General features: G+C 32.1%; 1 protein-coding gene across 1 annotated transcript; it reads right to left on the bottom strand.

The window, feature by feature from the left end:
• Window positions 1-7704: 7704 nt before the first annotated feature.
• Window positions 7705-21256, bottom strand: LOC143050743 (uncharacterized). Its single transcript, XM_076223862.1, has 9 exons — window positions 20758-21256; window positions 15218-15381; window positions 13489-13613; window positions 11702-11853; window positions 11115-11175; window positions 10363-10525; window positions 9763-9889; window positions 8669-8961; window positions 7705-7822 (listed from the first exon to the last, which is right to left on the bottom strand). Exons 1-9 carry the CDS (start codon window positions 21254-21256, stop codon window positions 7790-7792), a joined length of 1617 nt encoding a protein of 538 aa, XP_076079977.1. The 3' UTR covers window positions 7705-7789.
• Between the last annotated feature and the right edge of the window lie 6104 nt (window positions 21257-27360).

The raw sequence follows: 27360 nt of genomic DNA, 5'->3' as shown, positions 1-27360 counted from the left end.
TAGTTTTTTCTAAATTTTCTTCAAACAATACAAACCTACAAAATTTTAAATGTAGCTTTTTGAAGGAACATTCAATCAAATTTCACACAATTTCAGTGGTATATTTAATCGTCTGTTGCTTGCTATTGTATCTGCTTTTGTTCCATATTTTATCGTGTGGTATTTATTACCTACAAGTTTCTAAAAGAAGATATTTGAAAGAGAGTTGAAAAACACCTCTCTGGTTCTAAAAGTCTTGCCAGCTAGAGTAATAGAAAAAGGATTATCCTTTCATCATGAAGAGCATATCTTAGACTTATTTATTCAAAGAACTGATAAGAGAAAAAAATCATGTTGAAATACTTGCGATTCAAGAATTTTCAAAACTAAAATTATTATGGTGATTATTCTGTAATAAGATGTGCTCCTAGAAATTTGAGAAATGTTTATGGAGGTCGAATCGATGTTCTTATATTTGCTATAAAAAGATGTTCTTAGTAGCTATAAACCTAACAGAGTCGGTATATACAAGTTGGTGTTTAAATTTTCCCCGAAAATGCCATCTTTTAATTTTTCTATTTTAATTTTGTAATTTTAAAAAGCAACAGCGTTTTATGCAGAAGCTAACTTACTTTCTTTCTTCTAGTAAAGTTTATCTCATCTAGTTTATCATCTAGTGTTCCTGTGATGCTCAGTCTCAAGTACAAGTGTAATTTGTTTGTCTTTTTGTCGACTTTCGGTTTTGTTTTGTTGTTGTTGGCAAATGCGTTATCATCTCCTAATGACTTATGAGTTTTGACTTGGTATCTTTTGTCTCTTTTTTTCATGTCAAATATAATGAAAGCGACAATTAAATCGTAAAAATATAGCTAGAACATGAAAAAAGTAATATGCACTCATCATACAGACCTGCAAAGAAATAATAGCTGGCAATATGATTCATTATAGTGCCAACTGTAACTAATGAATTAGAGGAGTCAGAAGTTTACCGATGTAAGACTGTTATAAATCAATTTAAAGATACAAATATGGGTAAAGAATTTAAAATAATGAGGGTATCACACATACGGAGCAAGACCGGATACGCCGACAGGGTATTTGTTTCCTTGTATGCATCCATAGTCCGCTAAAAACAAATCAACACTTAGTCAAAGTATCACAATACGGAACTGTAAAGTAAACATCTAATCGTCATTTGGTGGTTATTGTTTTACTGTTATACTGTTTACGTTTCATTTTTTTTTTGCCATGACACTGTCTGTTTTTCTTTTATGTGTTTTATTTTTTATCTTTGTCTTCACTGCATAGTTACTTGAATATTAAGAGTGGGTCAGAATGAGTTAATAAAAATGATTTTTTTGGGAAAGGGGGGTGAATAATAAAGAAAAAAATTGCTAAATATTATGATATATTATTGTCATGTTACAATACAAATGTTGATATTAAAATAGCAATACCTTAACGTGTTTATGACGCACAACGTCTAAAGTCGATAAACCATGACCTTTTTTTCGTCCAATTATATATGCCAATGTGATGATTCACCTGCGATTTAAATAGCATTAACTTAGATATTATCACCAACGTTACATGCAAACAATGCAATTAATTCAAATCTAGAGATGAGAATTGCATCTACTGATACAATAACATGAACAATATCATTTACTTACTATTAATCGATCCCCCTAAAACTGTTCTAATCACAAAATGTATCAAGTAAACGATGCATAAGTTTCAAGATAACTTCATCATGATTGAAGGGGTGTGCCAAAAACTCTCATTAGAAATGAGATGTGCCCTTTGTAAAACATCTGTATAAACTTTACCAGTTATTGATGTAAATATTTCGACGTCAATTAACCATGACTAATAAGGTGGTATCGTAGAATTTCTTTGGAAATAAGATGTGAATAATCATACTTATAATTATCTATGCCTTACAATAAGTTAAATACACGGTTATATTCGGTATATCAAAGAACCCCAATAGTTCAATTTTTGATGAAATCAAACAAAGTTTAATTTTGGACCCTTTTGGCCCCTAATTCGTTGGGACCAAAACTACAAAATCCAAACCTTCCTTATGTGGTCATAAACCTGGTGTTAAAATTTCATAGATTTCTATTAACTTATACTAAAGTTATTGTGCGCAAACCAAGAAAAATGCTTATTTTGGTACCTGTTTTTGGCCCCTAATTCCTAAACTGTTTGGACTTAAACTCCCAAAAATCAATCCCAACCTTTCTTTTGTGGACATAGACCTTATGTTAAAATTTCATAGATTTCTGTTTACCTATTCTAAAGTTATTGTGCAGAAACATGAATATTAAAACTTAGCAAAAGTTTAAATGTCAATTTAATGTGGCTGAGAGGACATAACCATATAATTCCAATAGCTAGGGAAACATAAATTGTATTTATTCCAAGAACAAACGTAACTAAGTCCTTACACTATAATGTTTGTGTTGTTGCCCAAAACTAGGTCTTTAGGCAAATAAGGCGCTGTGATATGATTTTTATAGAAATTGGCATTGCTTAGATACATACGACGAAAACGACATAAATTTGAACTGTGATACGTAAACAGAAAGTAAAACCAAATGCAGATCGCTCAACATTTGTAATAATAAATGTTTGATCTAAGTCTTTTTTTATATATATCAAACATGTAGTCATTAATCATTGTCGTGTTAAAACCAACAAAATAGATAGGATATTGTCTTTCCGTAACTTGTACATAATCTAAAACATATGATTTTGGTTTTCACTTTGTAGTATCCTTCGCCAAGGTAACATGTTATACCTACGTGGCTATTTTTAAATTATTTCTCTAATAATTGGATTGTTTTTGTTCAGATATGGATGTAAGTTTCGATGTTAGACTTTGAATAAAACTGATTTTAGAAAATCTCTCAGGTTTGAAAAAAAAGTGTTTTCGTACGTTTGTATGAAAGAAAAGCCTTTAATGCATTTTATAATAAATTTTTCTTTCTTTTGTGATTATGATGAATCACACTGTTTAATTTTTATACGTGAATTTTAAAATGATTTTGTAACAATTAAAGGTTTTTCTTACTTTTGGTGGTTAACATATGGACGTTTTGGACTATGCTTAACAATGTAAAGATGTGTGGTGCGTGTTTTAATGACTATAATAGTTGTGACAAAACGACGAAATACATACATTTTATCAATGGATTTATATCATATTTTAATTTCCTTTGCTTTTGGTGTATATTATTTTACTTACAATTAAATTAAAAATGAAAAACCTCTGATCTTAGTTATCCATTACAAACAAACGTAGGTAAAACATTTTGTTTTAGCAGAAGTTTGAAAGCAGTATCTCCTCAATGATGTTCATCAGCTATCTCTGACATGAAATGAGGTTAGAATAGATCTGAGAGGTAATGCTGTCGATATCTCCATGGTGTAACGTGTTCAGTCTTTATTTTTCTAAGTTGTGTTCTGTGTACTATAACTTTGAGCCTGTTGGTCTTTCCCTTTCAGCCATGCACGGCGTTGCCAGTTTATTTTCGACTTTTGAGTTTGAATGTCCCGCTGGTATCTTTCGTCCCTCTTTCTTTAACAACTTTCGTCTTTTTTTTTGGACTGAAAGTCCATAAAACCTTCCAAATTCAAGAGCTCGACTATATCAACCAACAGTACAACTTAAAAACAAAGATTCTGTTACTGCTTTAATACGGGCAGAGGGAAATATCTGTCCGTGTATAATGTGTTTAGCACTGGTCCTAAGCAGGAACCTGATGTACAGTGGTTGTCGTTTGTTAATGTGGTTCTTAAGTGTTTCTCGTTTTTCATTTATATATATATTACACCGTTTGGTTTTAGATGCCAATGGTCTTTACTAGTCAATTAAGGTTCCTTTATAGTCTGCTGTTCGGTGTGAACGAAGGTTCCGTGTTAGAGACCGTACTTTGACCTATTATGGTATTTTTTACAAATTGTGACTTGGATTGGAAATAGTATCATTGGCATGCATACCATATCTTCTTCTTTTAAAACAATACACAGTTAAAGTCGAATAAATTATTGAATTTTGGGGTTGAACGCCATTGTCAGCACTTTTAACTATTTCGGGGCGTTTTATAAGTGGATGAATTTTAGTGACCGGAAACTTTCGGCATGAAAATAGTGATCGTCATGTTTATTGAAATTTATAACGAGTTTTCAAAATACTTTATGGATTAACAATACTTGAGGTAGACAAATGAAAAATTCAAACTAATCAGCTACAACAAATTTATTTTAAAGTTCCCCATAACCCTTATGAAATGACAAATACTAGTAAAAACGAAATGTAAAAGACAATGATTGACAGATACATTATTACATATAATTGACAATGTCATTAATGTACATCATGCATGAAAGTATATGTATACATATAAAACAGAAACGACTAAAAAAATATGACGTTTGAATTATTTTACCTATGAATTGGCAATAATTAAGAAGTGTAAAAAGTGTTTAAACAGCATACACTATCTTTTTTGTCTATGCCTTTAAAAGCTGGATTTTTGGTATTATATATTGTTGAAGTAAACAATCTAAGTTTATAATTAGTTTGCAATGTTAAAAAAAGAGGACTTCGGAGTCTGATGAATGGTTTTGAATGATTATTTTATATAAACAATACAGATTTTTCATCCAAAGTTATCATCCAAGGTCTGTTGAAATCAAATTGATTATCATATATCTTGGGGGTTTTTTGGGTTTTTTTTTTTGCATATAATTTAAAAGATGTACAGACAAGTGTGATCAATTATGCAATACCAGTACTTAGGTTTAAAATTCAAAAGATAAATAAACAAAAGTCAAAAGTTCAAACATTTAAACACCTCAAACGAAAAGATAACAACTGTCATATTCCTGACTAGGTACAAGCATTTTCAAGTAGAAAATTGTCGATTACACCTGGTAAAAGAGAGATAATTTTAATTTAAATCTTGTCCAATTGCCCTTTTATATGGGTACGCTCAGTCAAAATGGTAAAACTGAATGGTGTCTTCCTCCTATTCCCACTTTTTAAAAATACTATTCCTTCTATTCCCACTTGCAAATAACAATAGATGTTTTGATAAATAATTTGTTTTTATAATAATCAGGGTTAATTAGAATTTCACCTAAGATTTACCTGTACTTTTTTTTTAAAGCATAACATATTTGGTACACTGTTTAGGTATAATACCTTGTTTATTTGTAATATGTTTCTTTTTTCATCAAATAAATACTTAAAAATAGAGAAAAAATATGATAAATAGATTGGAGTCAGATTTATTTTAAAATTTTTGAATTTGTAACTTTAAAAAATTGTCTGCTTTACTAATAAATCATGATATAAATAATATTATAACCAAGAATAATCTTATATATATATAAATCTTTATTCTCACAACCAAATAACAGAAAGGTATAGAGATAATTTTACATATTTCAATACAATTACATAAATATATAATGTACGAAAGTAGATAGAGGCATTCACAATTGTTCACCCAGAAAAGTTCAATTTGTTATTAATCTCCTTTATAAGTTTTCAAAGTTCGTTCAGTTCTGTACATTTTGGGGAATTCATTAAGTCATAAAACTTCAATGTGTTTGTTCTATTTCTATTGTAAAATGCAATACATTGTTTTCTACAATTATCGAAAGCTGAACAATTAAAAATGTAATGGTATTCATCACCAATTTGCATCTGAATATTAACACAATACACATTTTCTGTTTTCTCTTTCTATGTTTTGCCATCTTCAAGTTTCTATTGGAGATTTCATGTTCAAAGTTCCAAATTTAAGAAATAAGGATATCTGCCATTCATCCAAAATAAATATTTCTCAAACTCCAAAGTAACTTTAAATTAACGATAATTTAATGCTTTTGGTGATTCCTGTTGGCTTAAGATGTGGAATAAAAGTATACTTTAAAACATAATTATTTGGACCAATAATCAAAGATATAAAATAATGGGTGAAAACTGTTAACTTTACTTCATTATTTATTTTGTTTAAAAAAAAACAGAATTCATACAGATGAAAAAATAACTTATTACCTGTTCTAATAAAAAAAACACTGGTCAATTAACAGTTGATTAAAAAATGTTTGTACAGTATAATCCTTTGTTTGCACAAGTTTTCCTTCTATTCCCACATGAAATTTTACCTTTTCTTACCAGATTTATAAAAAGTGGGAATAGAGGGAATGAACCAACTGAATCCTGTACAACATGTAGAAGCCATCTCTAATACAGAATTACATATCATCCTGAATATTAAAAACGATGTTATCGACTTATATATCTTAGCCAGTCTTCAAATTTGGATAAAAACGTTCTTACTAAAATTAAATTATTTCATCCAGTATACCTTTGATTTGGTCGTTTGATTTACTTTTCGAAAGAGGGCGTCACACATCTACAGTTTATGATTAATGATTCAAAAGTTTTCTGCATCCACCCTATATAGAAACATTAAGGGTATATCGTCTTAGTGCTATCGTCCTGAACTTGCATGACATATTTGCCACTGGACGTCTAGCAAACAACAATCAATCAATTTGTTGTATTTGATTATATAACGTTTCTAACTTACGTTTGTCTTCCCTTAAGGTTTTCCAAACAAGCTTTGCATGAAAAGAAACCGCGGAGTTAACGTCTATTCGATTACATTTAAAATAATTTAGAATTAAAGTAATGTAGTTTGATTTTTAGATAAATACAACAGCATTGAGGGTTCCGTAAAATAGCAAAATAACTCAAACACCGTTTCTTTACTCAGATCTGCGGAAACGAAAAGAAAATAATCCCTGTCCCAACCCTGTTACAGATAAAGAAATATGTCATCAAAGCTACATGTACTTATATCCACTTCATTTAAACGTTAGTGAATAGTTGTTTCCATGTGAACCATAGTGCAGTTCCTTTTTTTTAATATAAGTAATTGTTTACTTAAGTTAAGTCATAATTCTTATTTGAAATTATTGATCACTACTTGCTAAATGGGATTTTTTATTTCCGGAAATCTTACAGGGACACATTTTGTATAGTATAGCTCACCCTTGTAAACTGATGTTTCTTCGCTATTGTCAAATTAATGGTTTTCAAGATCCGATTCACCCAACTATACAATGTTATTTTCACTCGGGGCCGCTCAAGTTTTATTTTAACTTCTCAACATGGCAGATTAATTGGAAAAGTGGCAATGTTTGCGTGTATACATTTTGCAGGAAGGGAATCGATACCAAAACATCCCGCCCTTTAGGAAAACACGCTCCAACAAACCTGCCTTTTATTTAGATGTAAACATAATTGCAGTTGTCAGATATTCTTCAACGACAAAAACTGAAAGTAAATTCTAACATCTTAACACTCGTTAGAAAGTTGTCTACAGTTTGGAGTGTGATGAATACAAATCAAACCAATTATAATGAATTATGGTTATTATTTTGAAACCTTATGATTGGTTAAAAACGTCCTAAACCATGGATATTCGACCAATGGCGTAACGTCATTATCATTTTGAGGTTCAAACAATGATTTTACCCATATTCCTATAGATCCTAAAAAGAAGAATTGTTAAGACCCATTGTTTCTGTACTATCTATTTTGAGTCTTTTTCAAAGTAATTATTTAGAAAAGTTTAACCTGTTTTTTTTTTACAATAAGACATAATGATGAACAAAATTTTTACATATTTATTTTCAAAACATCAACTAGCACTTTTCCCAAATTTCCAATGTAATTATGTTGTCTTCTAAACAAATTAAAGACATGTTGAATACGGCGTCGTCAATCTTCGGGTCGCATTTCAATTTTGGTGGCCTGAAAGTAAACAAATGTTATTTATTTTTTTAATGCATCACACCATCTTCATATAAGCAACAGTGTGTATTAATCAGTGTTGGCATTGATTATCAGTAGACAATAACGTTATAGCACGAACATATAGATGTTAATGAAATAAAGAATACAAGTAGGAAATATGTCAAAGAGACATTTACCGGACCAAAGACCCTATCTTCATATTACCGACTTTTGACTCCGAAGTTAATATTTTTCGACAGGTTAACTTCACTCTTTAATAGAACATCATGGTACTTGGTCAAGAAAGAGTTACTTAAAGAAACATCAAGCTTACAATCGGCTAAACTTGGGGAAGAAATTAAATGTGTCTGAATCATTTTATTTGTTTTCGACAAAATCATCATAAAAAAACTTCCCCCCATAAAGAAACAGTTATATCTTTTATTTTATTTCTTTTCGTTGCTCTTACTTGACGGAGTACCAGGATGTCCTTCCACGAAGTGCCTGTTGAAAAAGTATATAAATGTATTCTGCAGTCAAGAGTCAGTTTTATGAAAAAAGTCTATTGAATGTCTACAGTAACTGTCTTCTGTTGACCTGAAGCTTTATCTTATGCTAAATGTTTGACCTTAAACAAAGAGAAACACGTCAAAAACTCAGTTAGTAATGTCAGTTCATACTTGCACAATTGATTGTATTTTGTAACAAGCTTCACTTACAACATGTAGATCATGCGTGATATTAAAATTTAGATAGTGAAACAAACTTTTTTTAAGATTGATTGTATTACAAAACTTAAACAAAGGCAAACAATTTGCATACACAAATTTTTCGATATCAATAAAATGGCGTTACACAACATACCGTAACCGACTTTCTTCTTTGTGGAGGCGTCGAGTCCGTAGAGCTAGGTATAGAAACAAATCCCTTAGATTCTTTAAGGTCATATCCGGTCGGGAGGTTCAACATAGAAGTCAGTCGTCTGCCAACAGATCTAGCAACGCCCATTCTCTTATTTTCAGAGTTATCTACGAGGTGTTGTCGAAGCAAATAGCCAGACAGAATCCATGACAAACAAAACAGTATTCCGGCAATTGTAAGACCAAAGTAGGCTGGCAATGTCTCTACGCATATAGTGTTAGGTTCGACAGGACTTTCTGAAATAGTTTAGTTTTATTTTATGTACGCTACTAGTATATCATTTATCTACGCACTTGTTATTAGTCATTACTAAATATGATACATGTATAACCGAGTGCGACATTCTCAACAGCTTTTCCCCTAAAATAACAGATGTTAACGATTCCAGCAAGAGTTAGACCAAATGATGAAATATCTATACACATATGGTGTCTTATTTGACTTTTTAAATAAAATCATATTTTTTATCTAGATTTGTGCTATATTTCTGACTGCTCATAATCAGTTACAATACGCATATAATCATGTTCGAAGTATTCACAACATACCAATAAAAAATTAAATAGATCACACAGAGAAAGGGAGTGATGCATGTTGATAAAATTGAATTCGAAAAATTTAAGAAATTAAAAAAAAAAACACTTACATATCAATTCCCTTAAAATTATACAGTACATGTCGAGAACAATTTTCTATTCTTTAGAAATTAACTTGTTAAAACTTAGCTGGATAAGGTTTGCTTTATTTGACCTTTCTTGAACACATCAACATCGTTTAAAAAACAAAATGAATATTACATTAAAAAAATCTCGTATACAAGTACCCTTTGAGTAAAACAGACATTTTGTTGGTATTGAATATCCACTTTATCTGTGTATGAGTTTTGTTATGCTTTAGATAGTAAAATTGATTAATAACTTTGATCGATTATGAAACTATGTATTCTATTGTTAATAATTAACAAAACTACTTGTGTATGATAATCAAATGCAAAAAGTAGCAATTGAATCAAAAGAAAAAGAATACATTAAATGTACCTTGCAAGCTGTGATGTTTTTGGTGGTTTGCCACTTTTATTGACGTTCCGCATGTAATTTCGTCAATTTCGTTGTCCTTCGTATCTCTCCTTTTTCTTCCATGGCCTACATTCTTGTCACAAACTGTCTGCAAATAAAAATATATATTATAAGCATATTTGTCAGTCGGTATCGTTATTCGGAGCTGTTTAAGTTGTTTTAACGAGTAACTTAGTCGTTATATTGAGGAATACTTTGTGCATTTAAAAGTTTAAATTGTATTTTATTCATATTTGAATTACGTTTTATTTGTAGATTTTATTCTATTTGATTGAAACTAATGTCTCATGTTTGACGCGTCAGGTCATTAAATGTGTTCATTTTGTTAAACAGAATGATGTGTTCATGTAAATCTAATTTTTAAAAACAGCCACCGTACTTGACAGATTTGGGTTGTTTTTATTGAATACCAAAAAGAATCCGCGAGACAAAGGTATTTATTTTCATAACAAGGCAGAACTGTTTTTTAATCTGTTAATAGTAAAATACGTGTTCATGACGCGTTCCTTTTTTTATTGAACGTACACGAAAATTCTAAGGTTAGTCCATATTTCGACTTACGTTATCACATTTCCCCTTACATACTGAAAGACGACAAGAAAAGGCGACATCTACTTCCTCTTTTCCTGTCAAGTCAGTCGGTTGGAAAGCTTGAAAATTTGACGTCAACTTTCCATCAGATGCATGTTGAAAATTTGGAAATAGTTCTTTGTCAACAGCGCAGCTACAACATAAGAGAAATTAATAAATTAAACTGTAAACAAGCAGTGCAACCAAGAACTTAAATGGCTAATAGTATAATGAAATAAATGGTACATGTGTACCAATAATACTGTACAAGATGCGCATATAGACAACTAATGTCTGTTCATTGATGCTTGAGAAAGAACACATTCTATTGGTCATCATAACTAAGAACCAATCAAGGAAGAAATCAATGATGTTAACTTATTGACGTATATTTTATTTAATATTGGCAACTCAATGAATACATTAGTTCAAGTCCTTTACTTTTATTTGTGTACATACCAAATATAAAATGAACGAAGAGATTGACGGTATAGAGAATAAAAGGTAATTGACGATTAAAGATCGAAAAAACACGCTCGGACAATTTAAAGGATGAATAAATACTCCATGTTATAACAGTCGCAAATACAGCCCCTGACTATTAATAAACGCATTGAAAAAAGTAGGAATACCAAGTATAGTGCCATTTTTTTTTTTAGATAAACCACAAAAGACGCAAGTGGATTTAAAAGGATTGGAAGTCTGGCCATTCGTGAGTTATGTCTCTTATTATACATACTCACCCGTTTTCTATTATATTAATCATAGCGGCGGTGCACTCTATTGCTTTTATGTCATACGTGTCTAAAATGGTAGAAATGAAAGAAAAAATTACTGTGTAAGCTGAAGCCTAAAATACTTTTTAAACACAATAAAACATTTTGTTCTCCTCAATAGGCCACTGTGCATCGAATAATGATGAAACATACAGTACAAATTCATTTTAAAGTATCCTTTCGTTGAATATAGGCCCAGTGTGTATATTAAACAGACAAAAAATAGAGAAATATAATAGGTTTCTGCAACTCAATTTTATTTGAAAAATCTCATAGATTGTTTAAGAGTATCATAATACGTATAACACAGTTGTTAATTAATGCAAACATATGAGAATACATCTTACTATCGGTGTCTTACCTTATCCACTACATAACGAAATTCAATTTAAAACTTTAAAATCGATTGAAAATAAATTGCAATCATATATGAATGAATAAGATATGGAATTATTGCCAACGAGACAACTCTCAACAAGAGACCAAAGGACCCAGAACTTAACATCTATAGGTCGTCTTAGGTCCTTCAACAATAAACAAAGCCTATTGCATACCCGTAAAGTCATCTGCCAGTGTAATTGTCATTGCAATTGACGCGTTCAGATTGACAACACCGCCTCCACTAATGTCATTTTTACTGCTGGTATAAACTCGTAGATTCGCGACAGGTTTTGTAGTTATATTAACACCAACGTCATCGTCTTTTCTGGAATAGAAATAAAAGAATCATGAAAAGGTTAAGAAACACCCGTAGCATTTAATATGCAGCAAAATTGAGAATGGAAATGGGGAATGTGTCAAAGAGACAACAACCTTAAAGCAGACAACAGCAGAAGGTCACCAACAGGTCTTCAATGCAGCGAAAAATTCCCGCACCCGGAGGCGTCCTTCAGCTGGCCCCTAAAAAATATATATATACTATTTCAGTGACAATGAACGCCATATTAAACTCCAAATTGTACACGAGAAACTAAAAGTTAAAATAATACAAGACTAACAAAGGCCAAAGGCTTCTGACTTGGGACAGGCGCAAAAATGCGGCGGGGTTAAACATGTTTATGAGATCTCAACCCTCCCCTATACCTCTAGCCAATGCAGAAAGGTAAACGCATAACAATACGCACATTTAAATTCAGTTCAAGAGATGTCCGAATCTGATGTCAGAAGATGTAACCAAAGAAAATAAACAAGATGACAATAATACATAAATAACATCAGACTACTAGCAGTTAACTGACATGTCAGCTCCAGACTTCAATTAAACCGATTGGAAGATTATGTCTTCATTATATGAATATCAGACATATTTGCCATTTGTCGATAAGTAGACATTAGTCATTCAACGCGTGGAATATACATGAAATATTTGCCACTGCACAATAAGTTAACCTATATCAACCAAGTAGCATCCTTCTAATAAATGAAATATTTGCCACTGGACATCAATCAACAGTTATTAATACATCAAAGAAACATTCGTTATTCTAAGTTAAAAAATATGAAATATTTTCCACTCTACGTTTACAAATCAACTATCGATTGACCTAATAACACCTTTTAAAACACATTAACACGCATCTTACATAGCCAACTTGAGAAAAACTACGGCATGTGGGAAGTACTCAGAAAACTTGAATTCGCATACCCTTTGTTAGTCATTTCTCAAATTAAAATATAAAATCAAGAAGATGTAGCATGATAGCCAATGACAAAATCCCACATCCAAGAACAAATGGCCTAGAAGCTAGCACTTATGAGTCACCCCATGGCCTTCAACAATGAGAAAACCGACTGCGCATATCACGCTATAAAATGCCTTGGAATTACAAATGTTAAACAATACAAACGAGAATACAAGAATCATGTCGAATCGCTGGTTGTATTACAAAGAAACTTGCAAAAAAACATCTTGCAAAGGAATTGCACAATGCTATACACAAAAATATATCGAGCTTTGAGTTTTGAGGTTGATTAAAAATGATGTAGTTAATCAGTTATGCCATAGTGGATAGAAACTTAAATAATGAATAAATGAAACGCTAAAATTTCTACCAAAATTCATTAATTCTGAGTATCTAGTTCACACTGTAGAATCATAAATCAAATGGTGACCTCAATAGATATAAGAAGATGTGGTATGAGTGCCAATGAGACAACTCTTCGTCCAAGTGACAATTTGTAAAAGAAAACCATTATCACCACTTACATAATTTTATAATTATCTGTCTTGTTAAAACATATAAAGCGTTGTATATCCCATTTGATTGCATTTGAATATACAAAAAAAAGTCATGTAAAGTCGTTTACACGGTTGTTGATTTTTTAATTGTAGAATACTCACTTTGGGAGAACCTCTTCGATTAGTTCAATTTCTGATAGGTCGGCTAAACACGTGACAGGGATAACTTTGTCATATCCGGTCTGGATTGTGGGATATTTCTGGACAATCACACGGAATACTGTATCCTACAAATCAACAAAGATTGAACTAGGTGTTAGTATTATATTCGGCAGAGATACCACCAGGAATTTGCTGTACCCCAGACGTGCTGTTTGTCTTCAAAAGACTCATTAGTGACGCTCAAATAAAAAAAACCAAATAACCAAAAAAACAATGTTAAGTTGAAGGGCATTGAGGACATATGCAACTATTCAAGTCATAATTACGTTCGATAACTCTGCATGTTACTGGTTTAATTAGGATTATGTAAAATTTACTGGTTACCCGATGAATGATTTAAAGAAAAATAAACAATATATTTATTTCACCTTGGTTATTTAATATCCATTCGAGGTCTTTTTTTATAAATATAAAATAATATCGTAATAAATTGCATCGAGAACACTAATTAATCTAAATTGGTATTATTATTATTAATTATTTAGGTATTGTCAAAACTTGCATTGTGATTAGGTGCCATGTTTATTTTCGATCTTTGGTCACGTTGATGTTATGACTTAATTAGTATCTCCTTTATCTAGCTATGCCCTTGGCTATCATTATAGTGATTATAACATTTCATATTTTATTGCAATGTAAACAGTGAAATTAAATTGAATTATGTGCATGTACAAAATAAGTGTTGAACATCGTCCACGTTTGAAAATTATTTGGTCGCCATTTTTTTTCAAAATTTTATAAAATAAACAGCATGTAACAGCTTTATCAAAAGGAACCAATGTTTGATTCTATGCTGCTTTAAGGTAAGACAATAACTGAAAACGCGAGCATCCAACGGTTATTAGATTTTCAATGTAACAATCTGATAAAATATATTTTTACCAAGTCGTCCCACGCTGTCAATGAGGTCGCCATCTTGAAAAATAATACCAGATTTTCTGAAAATGACTGATTTTCAAATCAATTTGGAAGGGACATTATAACAAATTAAACTATTGCATAAACGATATTTCAAATATTTATGAATAAAGTAATAAGCACATATTCCCACAATTATCTGTTTTATTAAAATCGCAATTTTAGGTTTAAACACGACAGAAAATCCAATATTTATCGGAGTTGGATGATTAACAGTGTGAACTTATCGAGGCAACAAGACGAATTTTCAAAAGCATTTGGAAGGGAGAAGACCAAAATTTTAACTTTTTCAAAAGGCATAAATATATTTCTTAATATATGAGGAATTACTATATATTCCCACACTTTTTGTATCATGAACTTAAAGTACTTTATTTTATCGATTCTTGAAAGCCCCTGTGCATTTCTATACATTTTACTTGGGCTTAATACGGGTGATGTGTGACGTCGTCAACGTCACGTGATGACTGCTATAGTTGGATATGCCCAAATCAAGGAAAGGTTTTTCTGTTCTACCTGTGATCGAATATCCTAAGAATTAAAAAAACTCAAAGTTTTGTAAAGAGCTAATTTATAATTCTAAAAATACGGTCAACGCTTTTACAACCCTATGCAACTATTTCTTTTACAACTATAATTATGTAATAAAATTACTAAAAGAAAGGCAGAGATTATCTGACAAAATGTATATCTATTGCACGACAAAACCAGAAGATTTCGAACATATTTTTCTTAGTTTGTAAAGACTTACATATGTAATATTGCATATTTCAAAATAGAATTCGTAATGGCGGGAGATAGAAGTTGTCGTCTGGAGACATGCCGACCCTTGACCTTGAATATAAATGATTCCTCCTTCAGCAGCCTTGTCTACTTCTAGTGTCACTTTAGATTTGCTGCATTCGTGTAAAGTCACTACAAACAAAGAAAAATGGCTCCATTGAAATGTTTGATCATTTTTTTTTTTTATTTTTAACCGGATTTTTGTGACAAAAATGTCGGTTATTGATTTGGGGATGTACGGCGGGCGGGCGGCCGGGCGGGCGGGCGTCAATCAAATGTTGCCTGTGCATTAACTTATGAACCGTTCAACCAAAGCTTTTAAAGTTTTAATATGTTATTACTGACAACTATACGAAGGTCAAGTTCAATAATGGCGATTTTGACTTTTACCGTTCAGGAGTTATGGTTCTTCAAAGATTGAAAAATGGAGTTTCCAGTCGTGTCCGTGCATTAACGCATGAACTGTTCTACCAAAGCTTCACAAATTTTAATATGTTGTTACTGATGACAGAATGGAGGTCAAGTTCAATAATGACAATTTTGACTTTTACCGTTCAGGAGTTATGGTTCTTGAAAGATTGAAAAATGGAGTTTCCAGTCGTGTCCGTGCATTTATGCATGAACTGTTCTACCAAAGCTTCCGAAATTTTAATATGCTGTTACTGATGACAAAATGGAGTTCAAGTTCAATAATGACGATTTTGACTTTTACCGTTCAGAAGTTATGGTTCTTGAAAGATTGAAAAATGGTGTTTCCAGTCGTGTCCGTGCACTTCTCATGAACCATTCAACCAAAGCTTTTGAAATTTTAATATGTTGTTACTGATGACAAAATAGAGGTCAAGTTCAATAATGACGATTTTGACATTTACCGTTCAGGAGTTATGGTTCAAGAAAGATCGTAAAATGGCGTTTCCATTCACGTTGTTGCATTTACTCATGAACCATTCAATCTAAGCTTTTCAAATTTTAATATGTTGATACTGATGACAAAATGGAGGTGAACTTTGATATTGACGATTTTCACTTTCACCATTCATCAGGAATGGTTCTTGTGATATTGCCAGGACACAAATAAATGTTAATAAATCCGGTTTGCTGTCGTTGTGACAGCCTCTTATTTTTTAATTAGTTCCTTGAATTTCCTTACGCCCCTATTTTGTGTTCAGTTAAGCATATAGTGTTATAACATTTAATTCGTACATTTGATATAAATGACATGGTTATATATAAAGAGTTTTACCATTATGCGACTATTATGTTTGAAGTATGTCTGAAAGCTGACTGATGGCGAGTGGGAACTAACTGGCGTCTAGCAATAAAATCAACAAACAATAACAACCAAGCTTATTGTACATACCTTTCGGATTAAAATTTGAATGTACCCCTCCAATTATTAATGTGAACAAAAACACAAATCTTTCATAACTGCCCATTTTTCTGAAAATAAAGTACAACACATAACTTTACTTTCACATCCTACATAAGGAAAATTACGAAGCAAATCAAAGTTCATTTGAAAATTATATGAAATGATTAAGAATACATGTAAATGCTGATAAGTTGATTGATTACTTATAAATAAACTTATTATTTTCTTTTCTTTGCATCAGAAATAAACATCTTTCGAACTGAATTTTAGTGTACGAATCGCTGTGTATTTGTTTGTTCCACTTTAGATAGAGTTATAGATGGAGGATTGAGATTGCACAAAATATGTTTAACCCGCCGCACAGTTATTGTGTGGGAATCAGCTGAAGTCCGCCTCTGGGGCGGGATTTGCTCGTAGGTTGTAAACTTCTTTGTGTTCTGCTCTTCGCGTTTGGGTTGTTGTCCTTTTAACGCATGATGTCTCTTCTTGGTAAATGCAGCGGGACGTTTATCAGTTAGCTACTCTTGCTTTTGAATCGATAAAAATTAGTTTAAAGAAAAAAACGATTTTTTTTTCTCAATCTTATCAAATCCTTGTTCTTTTTTGATATTTTGAAAGAATAAAAAGTGTCAGGGTTAAATGTATAAAAAAAACTAAAAAACATTTCCCTCCAAAATCTCATACGATGACATGTATTTCACAAAAACAAGGAAACGGCCTTTTTCGTTTTTATTTTTCTGTCGCTTACACTTTCAATGTATTACAAAAAATTAAAAAGATTGTTATATTAAAAAAAGGAAAGCGAACATCCTTACAATAAAAAAATTAAAATAGATTTCAAAACGAAAAAATAACAAAACATTTACCTCCGTCTTCATCAAATCTGTGATGTCAAAAAGATTTCAGGGACATATGGTCACAGAAAAAAACAAGATTAATCATAAACAAATTAATAATCAAATTAATTAGATAAAAGAATCTACCGATAAGTACTGTCTCTGTTCTGCTTAATCACATGTCTTCGGTCACATGTTATTATTCACAGACTTTTCTGAAGACCTAATTATAGGTAAAATTAATCAAACAATGTCTGTGTACACGAAAAATGAACACGTTGGTGTTCATGAATACAGACACATAATTAATAGTTTGCCATCATTATTATTATTTTTATTATAGTTATTTTTTGAAGAATGCTCAAGGTACAACAGGCTATTCCATGATCATCTTGCAGCTGCTTACTTGTTACCTTACCTGAAAAGGTGATTACTTTTCTGTATACGTACATGAACTCCTCAATTAGATATTGCTTACTCTAAGAATTATAAACAAAGATATTGTTTGTATAGTGAAGTTTATTAAGCTATACATGTAGATGAAGGACGAACTTTTACGACTTTATAAAACAATAGGCGGATCCATGACCCCCCTTTTTATTGGAAAAAACTTGGTTGATTATTTAGGGAATCACTGAAGCATGACTGAAGTGGGCCCATTAGGTCAGTCATTGTGAAAAGTTCTGTATCCGCCACTGAAACATTATATTTTAGATTGATTATTCGGTTTTTCATTCACGTCCAGTGGCAAATATTCCATGAATATTCAGGACGAGAAAATGTTTATATTGAATTAAACTGTTACATGACGACAATTTTCATGTCAAGGAGCAGGAATAAAATGTGTACAAGGTACATGTAGAAATTAAATATTCGGGTGTTAAACAAAAAGAGCATGGTCCTGAGGAAACGATGATAGTCCGTCGGAAGGGGACGATAAATGGCTGACCCGTGTTAAGAGAGAGCCATAATTTCTAAGTTTACTGAGTAAGAGCTTTAATAGACGATGCGTTTTATACAGCTTTGAGTCATGTTTATTCCTCTAACATTTGACAAACTGTATTATTGCATAGCAAAATATCTCCGCAGAAAGTAACCGAAAGTTAGCGTGCAATAAATTCCAATATTACTCTAGTGCAATAAATCTTCAAAATTTATCACAAAATCTTAGTTTAAACCATTTTTCTTTCAAATATTATATTGCTTTACAATAAAAGGGTTATTGCAGGAATATTGGGGAATATTGTCCCTCGTAGAACATATATTGCGCTCGCAAGCTCGTGCAATATAAAATTCTACTCGGTACAATATTCCCCAATATTCATGCAATAACCCTATACTATTACAAGGGCCTGATGATAGTATAAAATGATACCTTACACAGGCAAATTTTACTGACGTAAATTTCACGTGAATATCATTTCTTGGGAATTACACAATAATGTCACGTTAATCTCTCGTGAACAAAATTTACCATTTGCCTGTGTAGTGCCCAATATAATACTTTTTGCGCATTATATTTATAGGTTAGACAATACTTGGTCATAAAACACATATCCATCAATCCATATCCCATCAGTCACGTCTCAGTCATTACAGCTGAACGGACGTGCTGGGCCACCTCTCCTTTACCCGCTATCTTCGATGAGGGTTTACACAGTTAGATGATCAACGACTTACTACTTTAGATGACAGCAACCAATTCAACGCCGTACAGTAGACGTAGTAGTAGGCGTACCCGCGTTAACATGCACTCCAAAACCCATTGTATCATGGGGGAGTGTTTTGCCGATTACCGACTGAGGGCTGAATCCTAGGTGTTAGATGATTGACCTTCATTTCACTGTCTCGCGGCTTTGGTCCTGATAACGCTTCCTGTCATCTTTAGCACTGAGTCCCCGACTCATCTACATGTACTCCATCATCGAGGTTAGCGGGCTGCCAAGCTGACCAAACTGGCCTTGAAAGCAGCCGCTGTGAAGAAATAATATCAAAATAGTCAACAAACCAAAACCAACTAACCAAAACCAAAATGGCGAACTCCAAAATGGCGTCCTCTACTACCTGTTCCTGACCCACGGCAGAAAATATCTAAACGCTCACCAATCGCCTTCGGGCACCGAGCCGACCCTGCTAGGGCTGAAAATCCAGTCAAGGTCGTTAAACACTTTTATTTGTTGTCATAAAACATGACCAAGTATTGTCTGACCAATTTAGAACATATCCACACTTTCGAGTGACCTTACAAAATTATCCTTTCCCATTGTAATATTCAAACCTATATAAGAGTTCACTTTTTATAAAAAACTAAATGTGAAACATGGTAATCATCATTTCAATGGATGGAATGAAAAAGCTCGGCCATAGTTTGTGGGGACTGAATGGATAAATTATTTTTCTTCTGCTTCAGGTCAAATTTAATATTTATATATCTTGATATTTTTTAATTTTATGTAGATAAAACTCATTTTCAAACTTAAAGTAAAATTGCGACTAGGTTTAATTTTTCCAGGATCTAAAAAGATAGATCTAGCGTGTCGGTACATCTATTGGTAGAATGTTTCAAATTTGGTGCCTTTTATAGCTATCTTACGATATGGTTTGGTCTTTGTTGAAGGCCTTGTGGTATCATAGTTGCTTCAATCCACTTCGTTTAGATTCAACTGACTAGTTGTCTCATTGATAATCATTATCCACTTCGCAAAAGACATGTTAAAGGAAATTTCCCACAGAAACTTGAGAAATAATATCTTATTTGTATTTTTGCCAAAATAGGAATTGATCATCCCCATGCAGAGATATGAAATGCCCCTAGTCACTATCAATGGTTTTCCTAAATTGTAATTGTTCTTTTAGGAATTTTATATTCCTGGCATTTAAGATCTTTGATACTTTTTGATGCATGTAATCACATATAATCTAAGACCAGATTGAATATAACATTCTTATCAAAATATGTATATTGTTGGAGGTCGTATGTTGACATCTGGCTAGATATCTTTTAATATAGATATTTTTTGTGTTGTTGGGTGTCTGTGCAATTTGTGAATATCTCCTGTTAGCTGAAATAATTGGAAAGAGCTTTCAAAGAATGGTTTTCTCGAAACGAACATTTGTATAAATCCTTGAATTTACCAATACATGTACTAAATAGCAAGTTTTTATGCATATGGCACATGAACAGACATGACAACACACACACTGATATTTTATTAAATAAATTTATTTTCAAACTGCTACCTAATATTCTAGTCCGTGTGTATGAATATTTTTCTCAGAGATTCATTAAAACCATCAAACAGCAATAAAATACTAGACACAAGTTTAAAGGTTCAGCTTTCTCAGCTCCATTTTGTGCTGTGGTTGAAAATGTAACACTCGGCAGTGTCACTTTAGCTGATCTTGATTCTGTAGATTTCGGTGCACCGTTAGATACTATGGTTGTAAATGGCGAAGGGGTTGGTGTTAATCCTATTTTCGTTGGACTAGGTGTTGGGTTTAGGCCTATGTTATCTAATGAACTAGGTGTTGGTTGTAGTCCTGGATCTCCTGTTGGACTAGGTGTCGGTACTAATTCTGTTGTTGTTGATGGACTAGGTATTGGGTCTGGGCTTGTTGGACTAGGTGTTGGTGATAGTTGTATTATTCCTGTTGGACTAGGAGTTGGGTTTTGTCCTGTGGCTCCTGTTGGACTAGGTGTTGGGTTAATTCCATCTTCTATTCCTGCCAACGAATCTGGTACTGGCCAGATGGTCCGTAGTATTGTCTTAGAAGGTGCTGACTCAGCCTTTATGACCATGACATTACTTTTATTTCTGCCTTCTAAGGAAAAGGAATCGATAAATTTATTTTATATGTGTATGCTTATAGGAAAAAGCGTGTAACATTGTGTAAGGTGTCGAGTACAGTCATATTTGTTATTAACAGATGTTCAAAATTTGATGATGAGTGGAATTTATGTTATATATAATATAGAACAAAATTAAACCAAATAAAGTTTTATCTATTGCAGTAAGAGTCTAGCGTACTTGATCATGTTAATAATGTATTTATCAAAGTTGTACAAAATCGAACATGTAAAAATTTTGTTTGTTTATAGTTGAAACGTGTTTGGTTAATTATATTAAGGTCGGTTAGATTAAACATATTTATTTATAGTGGATTGGGAAACAAGTTTTGCAACTTATCTTATCCCTTTCCACTTTGCGGGTCGGTTCGATTGGGATATTGAGTTCATGCACGAGTGAACTCATGTGGTTTAAGGTTCATGTGGACCCTATGGCTAAAATGGCCGTATTTTCACCTCAAAATTTACTCTAAGAACAGGCTAACCTGTGCATCTGGAAAAGTTTTAAAGCATAGCATGCCCTAGATAAATAGAATTCAAATGCAATGTATGATTTAAAAAATTCATAACTTAACTGGATTTTGCCGTACACTTTTTTTCGTCCCTGCAGAAGATGATAAAATTAACAAACAGTTGAGTTTACCTTGATATGGTCCACTCAGGTACACAGTTTAAATAACCAGTTATTGTCAGGTATCTATTGTCCATCTCATGTCCATGTCAAGCAATAAAGCTCACTTCAATTATTACCTGTGGGGAGTTCTCAAACCTGTTTCCCAACTTCGTTTATTTTGGCACCTTCTGGAGGAATGAAAAAAAGTGCACGGCAAAATCCTGGTAAGTTTTTATTTTTCTAAAACATAAAACATATTTGAAATTTATTTATCTAGGGCATGCTATGCCTGAAATTTTGTACAGATGCGCAGATTTGTCTGTACTCAGAGTAAATTTTGAGGTGAAAATACGGCCATTTTAGCAATAGGGTCCACATGAACCTTAAAGTCATTCGAGCAATTGCAGTCAAAGTTTACAGTAGCATTTTGCCATATATTATATTATTTAACTTCAGATTTGTAGACCACTAGTATGAGTAAACCAAAACAAACTGCTACCTACCTGCATGTGTATTTATTTGAATTTTCCATAATACTGTTCTCATACATTAATTATAATACAATGTGCACTCATCTATACAAGTGGCGTCTCCCATGTAAGAGTTTGTGGTTATTTGATAAATATGTTATGTTTATTTGAGTTTAAGAATTAGAATTTAATAAGAATGATTTCTTTCTAATTTAACAGCCTCGGTGGTCTCATTGTAGGGTATTCACCTCAGGCTAATGCAGCAGGTCCAAGACTCAAACTCCGCCCGGATCAAACCAAAGACTTAATATTATCATTTTCTGCTACTCTATACACGCAGCTTTAAGGAATAAGCTATATACGCGGCTTTAAGGAATGAGCGACTAGTCACTTATGAGTAACAATGACGTGTTCAGGTAAGATGATATATCTTCCCGCGGACTGTTACATTGTGAACTAGGTTAACATATGCTCATCGTGTAGGTCAATTAAAAAGCAGAAGTCTATTTGTCAGTATCTTTGTTTTGAACATCGTAAGTTGATATCTTTAATGTATCTTAGTCGTCAAGAACTGACAACTGTCTGTACCATATGTCAATATTAGTCTAGCTTTTAGTTTAGAGAAGCTGCTTACAAATTTGACATATACAATTAACAATCAACCATCAATACCAGATTCTCTAAAACTGAGGTAATTGGAAGCTTTACGTATTGTTATGATACCGAATGCTTATAGTTTGATGCTGCTACTAAATTAAGGGCATACGATACAATTTTGATCCTGTATTTACAGTTTGATGAAAATTTCCTTATAGGCTAGTTTTTGCCTGCTTAAATCAAATATGTAATAAAAAATATACCTTCATGCGCTACTTTTTTAGTTAAATGAGGTCGAAATTTTGTATATTTGCTCATAATTCGGATTTGTGGCCGTATTTTCCCTTTCGAAAGAAAGCCATAACTTGTTTGTTTTAAAAGATAAACAAAAAATGTTTTTTGTTAGATAATTTGTATTTTTTGTATTTTATAAGTATCCTAAAAAATTATGCATTTTTTTATTCAAAAATAACTCATATTTATCAAATGGTCATGAATTAAGAAAAAAATCGTATTTTCTTGCTGTATATTTATCAAAATTAAAAAAAAATCCTCTATTTACAGTTTTATAAAATTTGGTCCACATAATCTCCCTGCAAAATGAAACAAAATATCGTTTTAAAAAATAGGGGTCCTTGGACTTGTTTTCAAATTAAATCAGTTTGAATGATAAAAAATAATAGAAAAATGCATCTTTTCCCGATATGTCATAGTTTGACGTCGCGAAAATAACATTTTACGTTAGCAACGTCATTACCTCCCCTGTAACTGTATCGTATGCCCTTAATGTACATTCGGAATAAACTAATTTTATTTAGCTTCAACCCTATATCAATGTCAATTTTGAGAACCTGTAACCGAGCGAATAAGTCGGTTGGTTGTTTTCTCGTTGATTTTTTATTTATTTCCTGTAATTGTATACATAAATATTTGTTCATAAAATTTAAATGTTAATAATAATGATAAATTTGAATTACATCTATTAATTGTTAGCTCTCTAACTGTTCTTGACCTCAAGTCGGGTAAACATTTTAAAGAATAGTGCAAGCCATACCATTTTTTCTAGACAGATCCACGCCATTTATCACATATACTGCACATAATAAGGCTAGGTATAATTTTTTCTGTAATAATAATAATCACATGTTGAGATAAACTAGAACGCAGCAGAACTGAACTTTTTGTATCTATAAAATGCATGTTCACCGATTTGACTCAAATCGTCATATTTGATTTAAGACCATGTAAAACATTTATCCTAATTGTAAAAAAACGTTTATCAGGGCATTTGCTCGATAATATTGAGCTTCATTTCGTGTGTATTTTAGTTTTGACGCCATCTAATTGACTAAAAACCGACTTGACCTCCGAAGACCTGCGATTATCATACAAACGATATAAACATACATATAGATATGAATACAAAGCGGAACCGTGTTATTGGATTTTTTTATGTGTTTAATTTCATATTATATGTTATTCATCGTTTTTACCTGTATAAGATTCTTTGTGGATCGAATCAGTCAACCAAATGAGTTACATTTGTTTCACTATCAGTATTGTCATTATTCCTTTACATAACCGAACACGCTCACTTCATGTGTTACCGGTAACCATTTCTAGGTTAGAGATTAAATTGAAATTCATATGACCACAGATTCAATGAGGTCGTATTATATACTTGCAAGTGAATAATTCATCATCAATGTTTTTTAATATGACTAAACTGAACCACACTAGCTGCTAAAAGCGAATTATTATTTCATTATGTTACTTTCATTAATGACTGAACAAAAAAAACAGTATCCTGATTGTTGGTTTTTTTTTATATATCTCGTAGCTAGTGCACTTTGAACAAAAACACATAGCGTTATTTAACAAATCGATGTAATTTCATGTACGTGTTGTCTCCAGAAACAAGTATCTTCTTTTGTCATTAGAATGTTCATGAAACAAATGTTAAATGGATCCGTTGCTAGCCTATTGATAGGCAAATTTTGACGAACCACCTTTTTTCCGATCTCAATACTAGTCTATTACTTTTACGGAACAATTTTCTTTGGATTCTTGTTTAATGTGCTCATCGTTTATACATGTCAGTAGCCAAGCAAGTAAAATAATGAGTAAACAAGCAATACTGTGATACGAAAGGCATCTACATTGATTTGACTCCTATTAATTATATCAATGTACAAAATAGCAATCATTTTTTTAATAGAACCAACTTCACGCATACACTTCTACCACCTGCACAAATATTTGAGGCAGAGACGTTAGTAAACGAAAAAAAAAAAAGAAAGGAACTTTTATAAGATTCATAAACGGTGTAGTTCATGAAAAAAAATAAAATTAAATAATGCTTACCATTATGCATTAAACTGAATTGTAGTTAAATTCGTCTGAAAGTCGGGATTTTCATTGCACCCAATTTATATTATTCCGATTTTAATTTTCGAGTGCGGAATTAAACAATACATTTCGCAATATTGGCATAGCTTATCGAAAATGCTGTAGCCTGGGTCAGCGTTACCCCCCTTAATACCAACCTTATCCCACATGATACCACTGTGGCTAAATAGGTCTAAACGATGAAATTAATTTCTTTGCTATAATATTACACGTCTTGATTTTTTACGACGCGTGGATTTTTAAATGATATTAAGATAATTTAGGAACCGTGTGAAAGAGGTAGTAATGTATGTTTGTTTGAATTTATGCATGCACATTAAAATTCCAATTTAAATCCTTTATACATTTTTTTGACAGATAATCTCACTGGATAGAAATAGATGTTGATCCGAGGCTTACAGTATTAAACAGAATTAAACAATAGTTTCGACTGAGAAAAAAACAGTCAGTTAATAACTATATTCACATGTACACAATTGAAAAATATATCTGGTTGGTCCCATTGGCATTTTTAATGCTTATTACTTCAACAAATATATATGAGATTCGAAGGCTGATTTCCCAGCTATAATGTAAACTTTTTTGGTCTTTCCATACGCGTGTACTGACTTTGCACTATGAACAATATGGTTTTATATACCATGATATCCCTTTTTATTATTACTTAAACAAACGCTGTGTGCTTTTGTGAGATGTATTTCTATTTGTGACCATCTGATGAGTTAAGGTTTTTCAATTGATGATTATTATTTGTTCTTGTGTTGCACTGTTACAAATATACAATTAGTCCACCCTACGGTTTGATTGGTGTTGCAATATATGAATTGGGAGATATATGCTCCGTATGCAGGTGCTGCTGTAATGTTGCTACACAGAAATAGAAAGTTAACAATTGGGAAGCTGAAATCATCTCTTTTGTTGTAAAGTTTTGTTTTCAACAGACCCTTATTGTCAATTTCTAGATGTAAGTCAATATATGAAGCAGACTTGATTGTATCTCTCTTAGATACGAGTTCATAGTTTGAATGCTAAGAAGTTTTCACATTACTGGCTGATTATACACACATTGAAGATGTGCATGTGGTTAGGATTTTTTTTCCCACAACGTGACCTTTTCCTGAATATGATTTTTTTTATCGAGTGTGAAATCGCATCGCTATACGACAAATCTCGGTATTGATACATTCAACATTAATGTATTTAGTTAAGATGTTTCTTTTGTTAGTCCTGTTGAATATTGTGTTATGTCTTTTCGTTTGTGGTTTGAATTATATTTAATATTATATGTAAACGTTAAAAACAAATTAATCAGCTATTTCATCTATATCATTTTTGGTTTAATAAGGATTAAACACATTTTTTCTAGAGGTTATTGATGTGTAAACCGGGGCGATTAACTCACAAACTCGGACTTTTATGTCAAGTTTGTGAGTAACAGACCCGGTTTACTCATCAATAACCTCTAGAAAAAATGTGTTTAATCCTTATAACTCTGCAGCCAAACATACGCGATTATTAATTTACATTATTTGATTGATGGCTGCTATATTTACCATCAAAAGCACAATGGCATGTCGCAACTAAGCAGTCGTCGCCATTTCGACTTTCTTAACACCACAAATGTCCGATAAATGCAACATAATCTAAAATGAAATACAACTACCTCAAAAACTTCATTTTAATTAAATAATATTCGAATTTGAAGCGTACACGTAACGAAATAATCTCTCCCTTGAACATTTCATTCATATGACGTCGTGTTTTTCCATAACGTAAATTCGCAAAATCCTTCATGAAATTTCGCGGAATTTTATTTAAATTTTCATTTTATACATTTTTGAAGCTTTTGTGCATTTTTTTTTACTTCTTTTTTTTGTTAAATATGCATTAGAATAGAAACAACTGTTATGCAATTGTTTTATAGTCTCAATTTGCTGAAAATCCCAGTATCCCTGCAAGAATATGTA

The sequence above is a fragment of the Mytilus galloprovincialis genome, chromosome 11 (assembly GCF_965363235.1).
Source record: "Mytilus galloprovincialis chromosome 11, xbMytGall1.hap1.1, whole genome shotgun sequence".
In the NCBI taxonomy this organism is placed as follows: Eukaryota; Metazoa; Mollusca; class Bivalvia; order Mytilida; family Mytilidae; genus Mytilus; species Mytilus galloprovincialis.
The sequence above is the reverse complement of the archived record's forward strand: the minus strand, read 5'-3'. Positions and strand labels throughout refer to the sequence as shown.